The 13,066-nt window shown below is 40.7% G+C and overlaps 1 protein-coding gene and 2 pseudogenes across 7 annotated transcripts in view; all 3 read right to left on the bottom strand.

The window, feature by feature from the left end:
* Window positions 1-186: 186 nt before the first annotated feature.
* Window positions 187-3,824, bottom strand: LOC146967423 (peroxiredoxin-like 2A; annotated as a pseudogene). Its single transcript, XR_015034365.1, has 6 exons — window positions 3,749-3,824; window positions 2,284-2,457; window positions 1,810-1,901; window positions 881-1,021; window positions 588-758; window positions 187-428 (listed from the first exon to the last, which is right to left on the bottom strand). The product of XR_015034365.1 is annotated as a peroxiredoxin-like 2A (transcript).
* A 482-nt stretch (window positions 3,825-4,306) lies between these two features.
* On the bottom strand, window positions 4,307-6,842 carry LOC146967422 (peroxiredoxin-like 2A; annotated as a pseudogene). Its single transcript, XR_015034364.1, has 5 exons — window positions 6,446-6,842; window positions 6,275-6,366; window positions 5,469-5,609; window positions 5,093-5,257; window positions 4,307-4,447 (listed from the first exon to the last, which is right to left on the bottom strand). The product of XR_015034364.1 is annotated as a peroxiredoxin-like 2A (transcript).
* Window positions 6,843-7,406: 564 nt separating this feature from the next.
* The window catches only part of dydc2 (DPY30 domain containing 2), a 6,404-nt gene continuing 744 nt past the window's right edge, over window positions 7,407-13,066 (bottom strand). The window contains exons 1-9 of one of the 5 annotated variants that reach the window (XM_085761514.1): window positions 11,826-12,111; window positions 11,354-11,506; window positions 10,049-10,150; window positions 9,369-9,542; window positions 8,731-9,156; window positions 8,453-8,614; window positions 8,019-8,162; window positions 7,702-7,829; window positions 7,407-7,561 (exon numbers count right to left, since the gene is read on the bottom strand). In XM_085761514.1, coding sequence (XP_085617640.1) covers window positions 7,740-7,829; window positions 8,019-8,162; window positions 8,453-8,614; window positions 8,731-9,156; window positions 9,369-9,542; window positions 10,049-10,150; window positions 11,354-11,500 — 1,245 coding nt within the window. In that variant the 5' untranslated portion in view covers window positions 11,501-11,506; window positions 11,826-12,111 and the 3' untranslated portion in view covers window positions 7,407-7,561; window positions 7,702-7,739. Of the gene's footprint in view, window positions 7,562-7,684; window positions 7,830-8,018; window positions 8,163-8,452; window positions 8,615-8,730; window positions 9,157-9,368; window positions 9,543-10,048; window positions 10,151-11,353; window positions 11,507-11,825; window positions 12,112-13,066 lie in introns of those variants that run through there. The other 4 variants (XR_015034391.1, XM_085761511.1, XM_085761515.1 and 1 more) reach the window with 4 other exon arrangements.

Below are 13,066 nucleotides of genomic sequence, written 5' to 3'. Positions count from 1 at the left end.
TGGCTGGACTGGAGTCGATTGTGAGTATCTGATTGGACGGTTCACATGTCAATCATTGTTAATGTTTTCTGGACTTCTTAGGTGTATAATGCAACTGGAAATGTATTGATAGAGCAGTGAGTATTAAATTAAATATAAAACATATATTAAATGAGAGAAGACGGTTTTTTTAGAGCATTAATTTTATTTTATTTTTTTATTGTGAGTGTTTTATTGGTTTGCAGCATCAGGTCTGTCTCCGCCAGTGGTTTAGACACAGACCGTCATACAAAAACACACTTTATTTGACAAATTCTCACTTCTTAAAAAACATGTAAAAAAAAAAAAAAAAATTATTGGCTTTTATTGATTTTCCTTGCAGCCTCCAGGACAGAAGAAAGATCAGCTTTGTGTCCGAACTCTTTCTCCCTGTGCTCCAGCAGGATACCCTGAGTGAGGAAGGGAGAGATGGATAAATGATAATAGATAAGATAAGATAAGATAAGATAAGATAAGATAAGATAAGATAGAAGTCAGGAATAAATAGGTACTGACCTAAATAAAAGTACAACAATAAAAAAAAGTATTAGTTAATCATTATTAATTACCTGTTTTTCTTGTCCAATGACAAATAAGCCACCAAGAACGAATCCTTCTCCCTTCTTGTTGCCTTGGTAACCCTTCCCTCTCCCAACGTGGACCAGGTTTCGTAAAACACCCAGACGAACGAGACCCAGGCCCAGACCCATGCTCCTCGGTTTGGGACCATAGAAAACTCTCTATAACGATATAGTATAAATAGAGATAAAGAAAACTAGGACAAAACGAAGCAAAACCATAAAATAATGAAAACGTGTGAATAAAAGGATGAGATGAAGAAACTGAGGTCGGACACTGGGACCTTCTGATCCACAAAGATCTCGCCCTTGAAGTAGAGTCTGAAGTCCTGGAGCTCGTTGTCGACGTCCTCCTTCACTACGGCGAACAGAGGGACGCCGAGCTCGTCCAGCTGGGGCTTCAGAGAGGACAGCTCTGCAGCCTCCTGCAGGGGACAGGGGAAATCACTGATCAATAACCAAATCAATTATAGATTAAGACAAACTGAGACAATAAATAACCTCCAGCCAACACAGTGGACATTGTGAGAGTATAGTTTAGTTATGGGGGCCTCATGTGGGGTCACGATGATGAATCTGAGGGGTCCATAAGAAAAGTTTTTCATACACAATTATACTCAGAATTTAACCTTTTCACTTCTTTAGTGTCAGATATAATCATTAAAATGGATTGAAACCATGTTAAAAGCAACCAAGGAGGGACTGCTTCACTTTAACAGGATGTGGATGTTATGTTAACATCAAATTCACAATTAAACCTTTTATTTTATATCACTTTAGATAATTAAAAACAGTCTGTGATGACAGCAGGGGCGGAGGTGTGGTTCCTCATGCTGCTGATAAAACAGCTGTGATTGGCCTCCTGTCAAAAACACACAACACACAGGCCACACGCACACACACACACACAGGTCACACACACACACACACACACACACACACACATCCTCACGGCAAGCTGCCCGCTGTCGAGTGACAATCTGTTGGTGGGAAAATGTCTGCAGTTTTAGCCAGATGATGAGTTACATGCCACAGAAGTTTCCTGTTTTGAACTTCATGCTCTGACCTCCACAGCTGGAAATAAATCCATTATGTTAGGTTTTTGCCTCATTTCACTCCCACAGGTCAACCATGAACAAATCTGAGACTTTTAAATATAAAATAATGTAATATAATATAAGCATCATCACTTATTCACTGATCCTAACTGTACCTCTCTGCACAAGGCTCATCCAGGACGCCTCACGACCTGGATCACTGCTCCGTTCCTCGCCCACAAAGTTTGACCTTTTACTGTTGACACATCTGCAGAGTCACACCCATCACATTAAGCCACTTGAAAAGACAAGGTTTGATTTAACCTAAAATCAGCTCTAATCACAGTTTAATGAAACTATACTCATGCAGAAATTTAAATGTCTCATATCACATAAACATCCTCTGGACATATGAAGATATAATGCACAAAAAACAGTAGTAAAATGCACGTAGGCCTATATATTGAGAATATCTAAATTATGACATTTATGATGGTATAAGACCTTGCAATCATATTTATAAACAATATATGTGAATATATGTTTATGTATGCAAGGCTACTGATTTCCAGCTTCATTTTTACACAGAAACTTGATCATCTATTAAACCATCTGATGGATCATTGATTGTTTATTTCCATTTCGTTCACCTCCTGTTGTCGTCTGCAGGTCGGCGGCTCCCAGTTCTTCCAAAGAAGCTGCGGTTGATTTAGTCAGGATTAAGTCAGAGTTGGCCAAGACCATTGCCACCATCAGTGTGGCCACCACTGCCAGAGCCACATACCAGATGTCAAACAGCGCCCCCTGCAGGATGGAGGACAGCACTGCAGAGAACAGAGAGAGCATTCATCTTTACCAGATGCATCAATCTATACTGTAAGCATATATAAACTCACTTATACAGACTTTTATTTATCTTATTGTATTCCTTATTCTAATTATGTCACTCCCCTTGCTTTTAGGTCATTTCATTGTTTTATTGGCTTTTGTTTATTCTCACCTTTATTTTATTCTTTACTGCCCTGCACCTTTACAAATGCTCTCATGTGTTTCTACTGTATTTATTTCGCATTTTCGCCTTTATTTTATTGCAGTGTTTTATTATCACGGCTGTTATATGTGTCTCACACCTCTTCATGTCTCTACTTGACTTAATTATCCTTTATCTACAGCTGGTATTTTGGTTTTTCCTGCCATTTTCTTCTTCTTTCTTTCCTTTCCCCTTAATGTCAAAATACTTTTTAAGATAAAAGGTCACAGGATATTCAGTGAGTCATGGTAAATTTCCAACAACACCCTGCGATGTAAAGTTAAATGCTGATATAGATCTGTGTAAACCCAACACCAACCTCCATAGATCTACTTTGTCTTCTGTTTTATACTGTAAAAAAAATGTTTTAGGGAAGAAAGAAGAAAAAAAAAATATCTCAGCAAAAACAATCAGAAAGATCAGTTACTTTAGACAGATTCAAGTGCAATGACTCAGCTCCTTTGTCAGAGACAAATTACTTTTGATAAGGAACCGTAGGCAACACATTTATACGATAATGGAAACTGCTAAAACAAAAGTGCAGTGAAAGTGAAGCACTAGGGCAGAACAGTGTGTTGTTTCTCATTAGCCACCATACTGTAAATACCAGACCATGTAAGGGAGCAGCTGCAAAACCCTCAGTGTAGCAATGAAAACGTGCGTTAAATTAAAACTTCTGAGCTCAACATTTCAGTTTAAACACTCTGAATCAGTTGCGTCTTACTGTAAAAAGTTATATAGTTTCACTTTTAACACTCTTGTGAGAAAAGTTAACACATGTTTATTTTTTTTTCATTCAAACTAACTTGGATCTTAGATGAGAAAGAATCCCTGAAGGCAACACCCTTCATCTGACAAACATAATCTAATCAAGCTGTTGCTCTACTGTAACAGCTGTTCTCCATTGTTAATACAGATAAACATCTCATAGTGAACTGGATTCAAGCTTTAGATACTACATAGATATGCAAAAAAAAAAAAATAAATAAATAAAAAAAGCTGATAGTTGAAATGTTTTTGTCTTTGTCTATCAAAGGAAAAGCTATTCACAGTTAATGTTTGAAAACAAGGTAAAGAAAACCAACCTGTTTCCATGGTCGTTTCAAAAAGTTGTCGAGTAAGAGCTGCAGTTAATTCATGCTGAACACTGAACTACTGGAGAGTGAGACCTGCAGGAAAACAGACGCAGACGAGCAAACAACTCCTCCCTCAAACCACTGGATATTTTTTTTTCCCTGAGCAGTTTCCTTCACATGGTGAACAAACGACAAAAACATAAATTGTTGAACATCACAGCGTTGTTTTTATTAGTCACAGGTTGCAAGTCTCCGAGCTCCACAGATAACACTGCAGCGTCACAGTCATTAAGAAGGAAACCCAGTGTTGGACGTCAGGTCCGCTTCCTCTGTCGACTTTAAAGACAGACCATCATTAACACACTCGGCCTCTTAATAAAAGTTACACCGCAAAAATGCATCGATGTTTACCCGAGACCAGTCCTCCAACAAACTCACAAGCCTGATGTGCTTTGAATTTACAGAACAATGAACCTTTAATCTGCCTCAAAGCCATTTAAGCATTTTTACCCCCCAGTGTTTACTTGATTATTTGTTTAACTGTGTGTCAGTTCTGTAGCTCTGAACTTGGTCCATGGTGAGAAAAACAAAGAGTTATTTTTTCTCCAAAGCCTGAAGTTCCCGTGGGATTCTTCTGACGGCTTGGATGACGTCCTCAATGTTGACTTTATCCCCAAATTCGATCTCTCTGTGCTCCAGAAGTATTCCCTGCACAACAAACACAGCTTTTATAGTCCAGTATAAAGCTCCAAACGCTTGTTGTAAGTAAAGTAAGTAATCTTTATTTCTATAGCACTTTACGCTACGGAGGCTAATGGGATTTCTTGGTTTCCCTCATCAAAATCATCAAATACACAATCCAACAACTCCAAAATGCTCTCATGGACAAGTTGTGACCTGCACATTCACCACGCTATGAGATAATAACGAAACGTTACGAGACAGAGTTGTTTTCGAGGTAACTGCAGAGACTGCTTGCCGAGAAACTGCACCCGACGAGAACGCGCATCAGCGGTTTTGCATGAATTTACCTCTAAAACAACTCTCGTAACGTTCTGTTATTATCTCATAGCGTGGTGAACGTGCAGGTCACAACTTGTCCACCAGAGCGTTTTGAGTTGTTGGATTGTGTATTTGATGAGGGAAACCAAGAAATTCCATTAGCCTCTGTAGCAGCTCGCTGTAGCAGCTCGCGGCTCTGCTCCACCGTTCTAAAAATAGCTTGCACCGACAATTAGGGATAACAAACCTACTGCTATGACTATAGGGATTATGGCAAATTTGCCAAAATATTGAACTATCCCATTAAAGCTTGTCTAAACAATAGTGTCCTGACAGTAAAAAGGGTTTTACCTGCTGTCCTCGTCCAATGACAAAGACCCCGCCGAGGACAAAGCCCTCCCCCGAAACGTTTCCCATGAAGCCCTTCTTAAAGGCCCTGAGGCCGTTCATCCACACCCCAACGCGAAGGAACGCCAGGAGACCCATCTTCCTCTCACGGGGTCCATAAAAACGCCTCTGCAACACAACCAAAACAAACCAGAACCCTCAGGATGTTCATGTAGAACTAAACCAATTTCTCACAGATCCTGAAAGACCTCAGTGTCTTTACAGGAACTGATGACGTCACATCAGACTGAACGAGTCTGTGTTAAAAAGGCAAACGGACAATGTACTGATTCATTTAAATAAAAATAAAAAATAAAAAAAGAGAGAGAGAAAAATCCACCTTCTCATCCAAGAAGATCTCGCCCTTGAAGTACGGTCTGAAGTTCTGGACCTCGGTGCCGACGTCCTCCTTCACCACGGCGTACAGAGGGACCCCGAGCTCCTCCAGCTCGGGTTTCAGAGAGGACAGCTCTGCAGCCTCCTGCAGCCAGAGGAGGAATACAAGTGTAAACACATACTACATTAGATTAAAAATAACCAAAGTGAACATTTCAATCAGTGATTTGAGATACAGCTGCTGATTTCTAGGGCTGCGATTCAACTGGCTTAAAGTGGCATTTCGTATTGCTGCACATTCAATGGATCTTGTTATGATTTGCCTTTTATCAGAGTAATTGTATTTTGGATGGTGGTTGTGGACTCCTCAGTGACACCAAGGTCTTTGACTATAACGCCATCAGTGAGTTTTCAAACATCATTTGTCTGCGTGATTTATCCAAGAAGTTGTGCCACTTCATTTGTCAGTGTGTATGAGACTAAGCTAGAATAATAAAGTATTTGAATCATTTAAAATAAAATACAAACAAACAAAAGTCAAAGACTAAAAACTTATTTACAGGCCCTAACGCTGAGCAGCTGAACATTGTTCAAAACCTTCATCTTAATAATTTAAGTGGAAAATCTCCCACAGATGCCAAATATGTCAGGGTTTGTTTTCATTGTGATTAACAGGACAGGAGGAACATGTCCTGTTGATGGAGTGGGGGGTTAAGAGGAGAAACAAGTATTGGATGAGAAGTGATATCCAGGAGACACAGACTCACTTTCATGAAGCCTTTTTAGTCATAATTAAGACTCAGATATTACCTCTCTGCACAAAAATCATCCAGGCCTCCGTACTGCCATGATGACAGCTCCTGACTTCTCCCACAGAGACTTGGCCTTCAGGGTTTTTATCTCTGAGGGAGGAAGAATAACAAGGTTAAGAACTTGTGATAGTTGACGGTAGATCCCCAGTCAGTAAAACTGCTGACTCACCTCCTTTCATAGTTTTGAGCTCTGTTTCCTCCAGATGTTGCAGCGTGGCCCTCAGCGGCGGCGTCAGCAACATGTCGGTGAGGAAATTCATAACAGCGGTGATGAGGCCGCCGACGGTGGCCACGGTGCTGGCGACCAGACTCGCCATGTCTCCTCTCTGTCCCGCTGCCATCCTGTCTCCTCCTCTGTGCGGGTTTGCATTCACTGCATCTCCTCCTTCTCTCTGCTCTGCTCTGCTCCGTGTGTGACCTGCAGATCCTCCAGAAGCGCATTTAAATTCCAGCGGATCTCAATCCCTTCGACCCCGCCTCCCTCCCCCCGGAACCGAGACCCCGATCAGCGACGATTCAATACAGCTGCGTTTGATCAGCGACGCCGCCCTCTTGTCTGCAGACAGACAGACAGCGTCGGTATAATATAAATCTAATACAAAACAGTCATAATGCACCAGCCTCCTCCTCCTCCTGTAGGTCAAAGGTCACCGCAGAAGCTGCAACGTCATTGCGGCCAAAAATGTCTGAAAGATGTTGCACAACAAACATTTCCTAAGTAGTGAGCTCATGGTTCACACTGTGGCACTGTGTGTGTGTGTGTGTGTGTGTGTGTGTGTGTGTGTGTGTCAGTCATAATCACAACCACAAAAATCCAGTGCACTCTGACCGAAACAAATCAAATCCAACTCCACTGAAAATGAGTTTTCTTGTTTGTTGTTTTTTTGCCAGTTTGCCTCTGGAAAGCTTTTCTCACATTCATTTACATTCAGTGAGAAAGTTTCCCCGCTCACCTTGATTTTCACCTTGAGCTTCAGACAATAAACAAGATTTAAACGGGTGTGATGTGTCTTTAAAAACAGATTTGAAATAATAACAGTAAGTTGAACATGTATATCCTGTGTTTTTAGTGAGATGCTATTGTAAGAAACTAAGAAACAAAACAAATGACTACAACATTATTAACAACAAATGTTTATTTTTTGTTCTTATTTGCATAAACTGTGGCCTATAAGGTCATGAACTAAACAGACAGTGTAACTGTAAACTCATTTAAAAGGCAGATCAGCAGATAATGGATCATCAGACTCATCTCGATCATGTTTGGTCGTCTTTGTTTCTCTTCCTGAAAAAACAAACAGCCTTTAGTAACAAATTATTCACTGCTAAAAACTGTTAAAAATAACTGACCACATGTGTTCACGTTGAATTTTGAAACAGATCATGAATCACTTTTTGAGATCTGCACAGTCATTACCTCCTGACCTGACTCCGACTTGTCAGGTTCCTGTTGTTCCTGTTGGTCATTGGTTCATCTCCGCTGTTACGTCACTGTTACCCTGAGCAGGAGTCGAGCTATCAGTGATATCACTGCTGCATCGCCCGTCTGCCTCCTGAGATGAGGTGGTCAGAACAGTTTTATTTAAGCATTAAACCACAGTGTTTCCACCTCTAGATCCTCAACAACACTGCTGCCTCCTCTGAACCTACCTTTCTTACTCAATACACCAGAAAAGAGAAATAAGATGCTCTGTTTTACACATGTGGCTTTACAGTTTTAATGTTAAGTCGGCAGATTGAACCTTTTCCTGGTCGTGGAGAGGAGGAGAACTTGGTTTGTCGTGCGTCTCCTGATCAGTAGAAACCGTCTCCTCTGGTTTGATTTCTTCACTCTGCGGCTCCGCTGGGACGGAGTCCACAGGTTGATCAGGTTGATCTTCGTCAACCTTGTGTTGAAATGGTTCGATGGAGAAAACGAGTGGATTTGATTATTACGAAAAACAGTCAGCAGTCAGAAACAATCCTGTCATGATGCCTCTCCTCAGCCTGAAACCTCGTCTGCATCTTCTTCCCCTGCGGCCTCTCTCTTCCTCTCTCCTTGCTTGACCTGCTCACAGTCCTCAGCTCACTTTGCTTCAAGTCTGTATCTTCTTCCCTTACTCTTTCTCCTCGCTCCTCTTGCTTCCTAAACTTTATTCTTATGCTGGATGCGTAGTAAAAATCAACATCACGTGACCTGTGTTTCAGCAGCCATCACCTTCTCTGGGTCTCGAAGACTTTGATTGTCTCGTGTCTCCTCTGTCGTGTCTGTTTTTAAGTCGTCAGCCTCTCGGTGTCTGTCGGGAGTCGAGTGTGGTTCAGTCTGCTCAGGCTCAGTGTTGTCGGCTTCATCAACCACCTGCAGGGCAGTTGTTACACACACAGATGTAAATGAACTACTAGATGTCAGTGCAACGATAGAAACCATCCTTCTATAAAAATATGGGACTAAAATAAAACTGATTTAACCATCACCTTGTCCTCATCTTGGTCTTTCTCTGCTTGATTGACACTTCCCTCCTCTTCAGTTTTCTCCTCTTCTTGATTTTCACTTTTCTCCCCCTCAATTTTCTCCTCTACTTGACTGACACTTGCTTCCTCAGTTTCCTCCTCTACTTGTTTAACACTTCCTTCCTCTGTTTTCTCTTCTATTTGTTCAACACTTCCCTCCTCTGCTTTCTCCTCTACTTGACTGACACTTCCCTCCTCCTCAATTTTCTCCTGTACTTGATTGTCACGTGGCTCCTCTTCTCTTTTCTCTCCTGCTTCGTCGCTCCCTGGCTCCACTTCGTTTTTTTCTACAGGCTTTTCAGCGCTGAGAGGCTCAGACGTGGCCTCCTCCTCCTCAGGGTTTCTCCTGGGGGACTGGACTGGACTGGTTATATCATCTGCAACCTTCACCTGGCAGACACACCAACGCCTTAAAGCATTTGAAGTCAGTCATTTGATAGCTAATGCACACTTGCACAGTATTAACCGAGCACCCTGCACCATCACCGCAAACAGATCACCAATTAAAAGGCAAAGGTCACAGAAGAGGAGGCGCAAACGATCAGGAAGGAAGGAACCACCACCACCAGAGACACACAGATTTGAGATCTATGTTTTATCACCTCCTGCTCAGTCTCATTTTCCTGAGCTTCAGCTTGGGCCTCGTCTGTTCCCTGCTGCTGCTCAGGAGGAGGAGAGTTTGGTTTCTCTTCTGCCACAGGTTTGTTGTCCTCAGCAGCTCCTGTGGCTGTGGCTGATGGAGACGCATCAGATCCCGTAGGCGCCGTCTCAGAGATCTGTTAATGTGGCCATATGTTCTTGGATTTTGCTCAAAATGTTAAATCACCTGCACTTCGATGGATGCAAACGTAACTGGAGCACATCATGGTGCTTTACTGACCTTACTTCCTTCATCTGCTGTTCCTCTGATTTCTTGGTATTTGCTTCAGTCACTATTGAATATTAATTTCTAAAGCTGAAGTCTGTATTATACAATTTTTGTGACTAGACATTAAACATTGTCCTGAGAAACCCTTTCATTTTATGATCACAGCAAGCACTAACTTGTTCATTGTACATGTAAGTCGTGTTTTATGGAGTGGATGGAGTTGAGAACCATTCATAAAAAACGGACTGGGACAAAATTAGGAAATAAAAAAAACAAGATAGCACAAACTTTGCACCAATAACTCCTGCAAGTTGAGGGGACTTCTTTGTAAGAAGGCCTCAGTCAATTAATGGAGAAAAATGAAAAATAAAAACACACACACACTGAAAACATGACAAAGATTTTGTCACATACTGTTTCAGCCTCTTCCAAGGCCTCACTGATCTTTCGCTCCTCCCACAGCTTCTCCTGATGCAACGCCTGCTCCTGCTCCAGAAGAGCCAAATTGGCTTTTCTCTGCAAATTATAAAACAAGGCTCATGTGATGGAGGGAAAAGGATTAACTGCACTTTTTAAACAAGTTAAAAGGCTTGAGACTCTGGTCTGTTTACTTCTTATGAGCAGCCATAAGAGCTCCAGGCATACAGGACTCTGATAGAAAGCATTCAGGTTAAAGGTAAAAGGTGAGTGGGGTTTTACTGCTGCTGTCTCTATAGGCTTAATACCTTTATAGCGCTCAGCCTGAGGAGATTAGACTGTCTAAGTCTGTGTCATCCTCCACTGTGGCTCTCAACCTGTCTGAGGATCACGGCTCTAGTAGAAGTGGTTGAGTAGAGTAGTGGCATACAAGCCAGTGTAATTCCTCTTTTGGTGAGTGGGGGCATGTTCTCCAGTATTATTATTATTTCTGTGACAATGCAGCAGAATCACTTCTGAATATTTATCTGTCCTGTTACCATTGGGGCATGAAAAACCCTTTCCTTTAATGAAAGTCAAATTATTATAAATATCCCTTTACAGATACAGTCTTGCATTCAAACTTGGATTGTTATTAACAAAATGTGGTTAAACCTGGATTAACACTTTTTTTGTCCACTTGGGGGCAGTGGAAACAAGCTGTAAACAACAACACTGACCTTTATGGTATTTGATATTGTACACTTGTCAAATAATCCATCAAAATCTAAAGTTCACACTCCTTTACAATCTTGTATTTGTTTATGCCAGTTTTTGGAGGCATCTTTGTGTGTAAATATATTCAATGTTGTTGAATACCAGATTGTTCAGTGTATACAATGCCAGAAAATTGTGGCTATCATTATCCCTGCAGCTCAAGCTAACATATCTAGATTGTTTTTGTTCATCTTATACCAATATGTATAGGGGGGGGGGGGGGGGGGGGGGGTTAATATTTAGATTTTCAGATTTAGATTTAAAAGGTGGCAGCAGCTCATTTTTGAATTTGATCTAAAAATAAAATTAAAAAATTAAAAAAGTTCAGCTATAAGACAAGATAAGTGAAATAATGATATTGATAAATGATGAGAAGGAGGGGTCTGCTCTTTAAACACAGTATGTTGTGTAATGCCCTGCATATCTGACACATTTTAAAACATAAAAAGTTAAATTCAAGTTTCTTACAATAGCATCTCACTAAAAACCCAGGTTGTGTTGTGTAATGCCTCCCCCCACTGAGAAGAAAGCTGAACAGCAGCTTACCTCTGCTTCATACTCGACGTTGGTGTTGTATTTATAAAGCCAGTGTGCCAGGTACAGGATGGGGTCCACGGGCCGCTGCTCGGCCACTTCAGCCAGTCCGTCTGTCAGACACCGTCCGAGATGCTTCTTTACGTACTCAGAGTCCATGTTTTTCTGCGTGAAACAGATAGAAAACAGCGTGTGTTAGTCTACTTTTTGTAACCTGTAAACATGTTACTTAGCTACCACTAGAGTGCCTATAGAGAGATAGGCACTATAGGCACTCTAGCTACCACTGAAAAGTGAACCGACTTTAGCTCGACAAACGGTTAAAAAACAAACAAACAAACAAACAAACAAAAAACACAAACAAAACGTTAATGTTAAGTCACACTCCCGTTGCAATAATGGATATAAAAAAAAAACTACCGTCAACTAAATGCAACAACGTACTAAACGTATTAAAACTAATAAAAGAAGAGGAAACACAAACCGTTTTCACGCAGCGTCCGGATGTAGCAACTGCGTCTCCATGGTAACGGTGTCACGTCTTTAATTCTTCCCTCAATCCTTTTCCAATAGTTCCTACTTGCCACAAATTACTACAATTAGTACTACAACTTCTACCACTGCTACCCCTAATACTAATACTACTAATAATAATAATAATTTAAGGAGCAGAGTTTTATTATTATCACTTTGATCATTATTACTTTTATATTCTGTTATTATATCAGGGGTATGGAAAACAGATTAAGGCACATATGGTGCAAAGGTTAAATCCCAGAGCAAAATAAAAAACAAACAAAAGCAAATCTTATGACCATTTATTCTTGTATCTAAAGAAAATCAGATCTGACACTAAAAGAAATAGGCAGAACGGCTGAATCAAATATTAACGATTCATTTTACAAAGGTGGTTTCCATAGTGTGATGAATTAAAAAAAACCACAGAACAAGCTACTGAGCAGCTTCTATTTATATCTCTTTGATGTCACTGATAGTGAGAAAACTTGGCCACATTTCTTCAACATTTAGTATAATTTCATGTGTCTTGTGTCTTGAAACTGGGACAGTTTGCTCCCATGGGAAAGGAGAAGGTGGGGAAAATTGCAGCAGGCTCCGTTTCCAAGAAACAGATGACACCCAGTTAACATTTGTAATCACAGATATCATTTTTCCTTGTATAATCATACTACACACCTTTCAGCCAAATATAGCCTTCACATTGACAGGGGGACTCACCCAATCAGACTGTATGAAGTGTAATGACGCAGCCTCATCCCTCTCACTGCATATGGAGAGGTCATTTGCTAAAAATGTAATTAAAAATCTGATCATTTTTCCTTCAGAATTATTTATATGTCTCATGTCATGTGACCTTTAACAGCTTTACTCACATTACAATATTTTAAGTGGATGTTAGATATTGGGCCTTAAGCACATTGCCTACAGGTCCACATATGGGCCCTGTCAACAAGTCTAAAAACAGGTGTCAGTCCCCATCTGTTCATTGTTTCTTAGACGATCTGTGAGTGTTTTCATTCTAATATTGTTTCCACACATTTCTGAATGTTTGTAGTTTTGTTTTGTGGTATCAGGGCGCAGTATAAACCTAAATCAAAGAACCTCCAGTGAGATAGAAATCCATCATGCTGCCCTCTTGTGGTTACAGCACCAAGCAATTCTTATAAATCTTATAGGGTATTATTTCCTTGTATTGTGCTTTCATGT

Source organism: Trachurus japonicus, chromosome 19, assembly GCF_045865225.1.
Source record: "Trachurus japonicus isolate A0001 chromosome 19, Traja_1.0".
NCBI classification, from domain to species: Eukaryota; Metazoa; Chordata; class Actinopteri; order Carangiformes; family Carangidae; genus Trachurus; species Trachurus japonicus.
The sequence above is the reverse complement of the archived record's forward strand: the minus strand, read 5'-3'. Positions and strand labels throughout refer to the sequence as shown.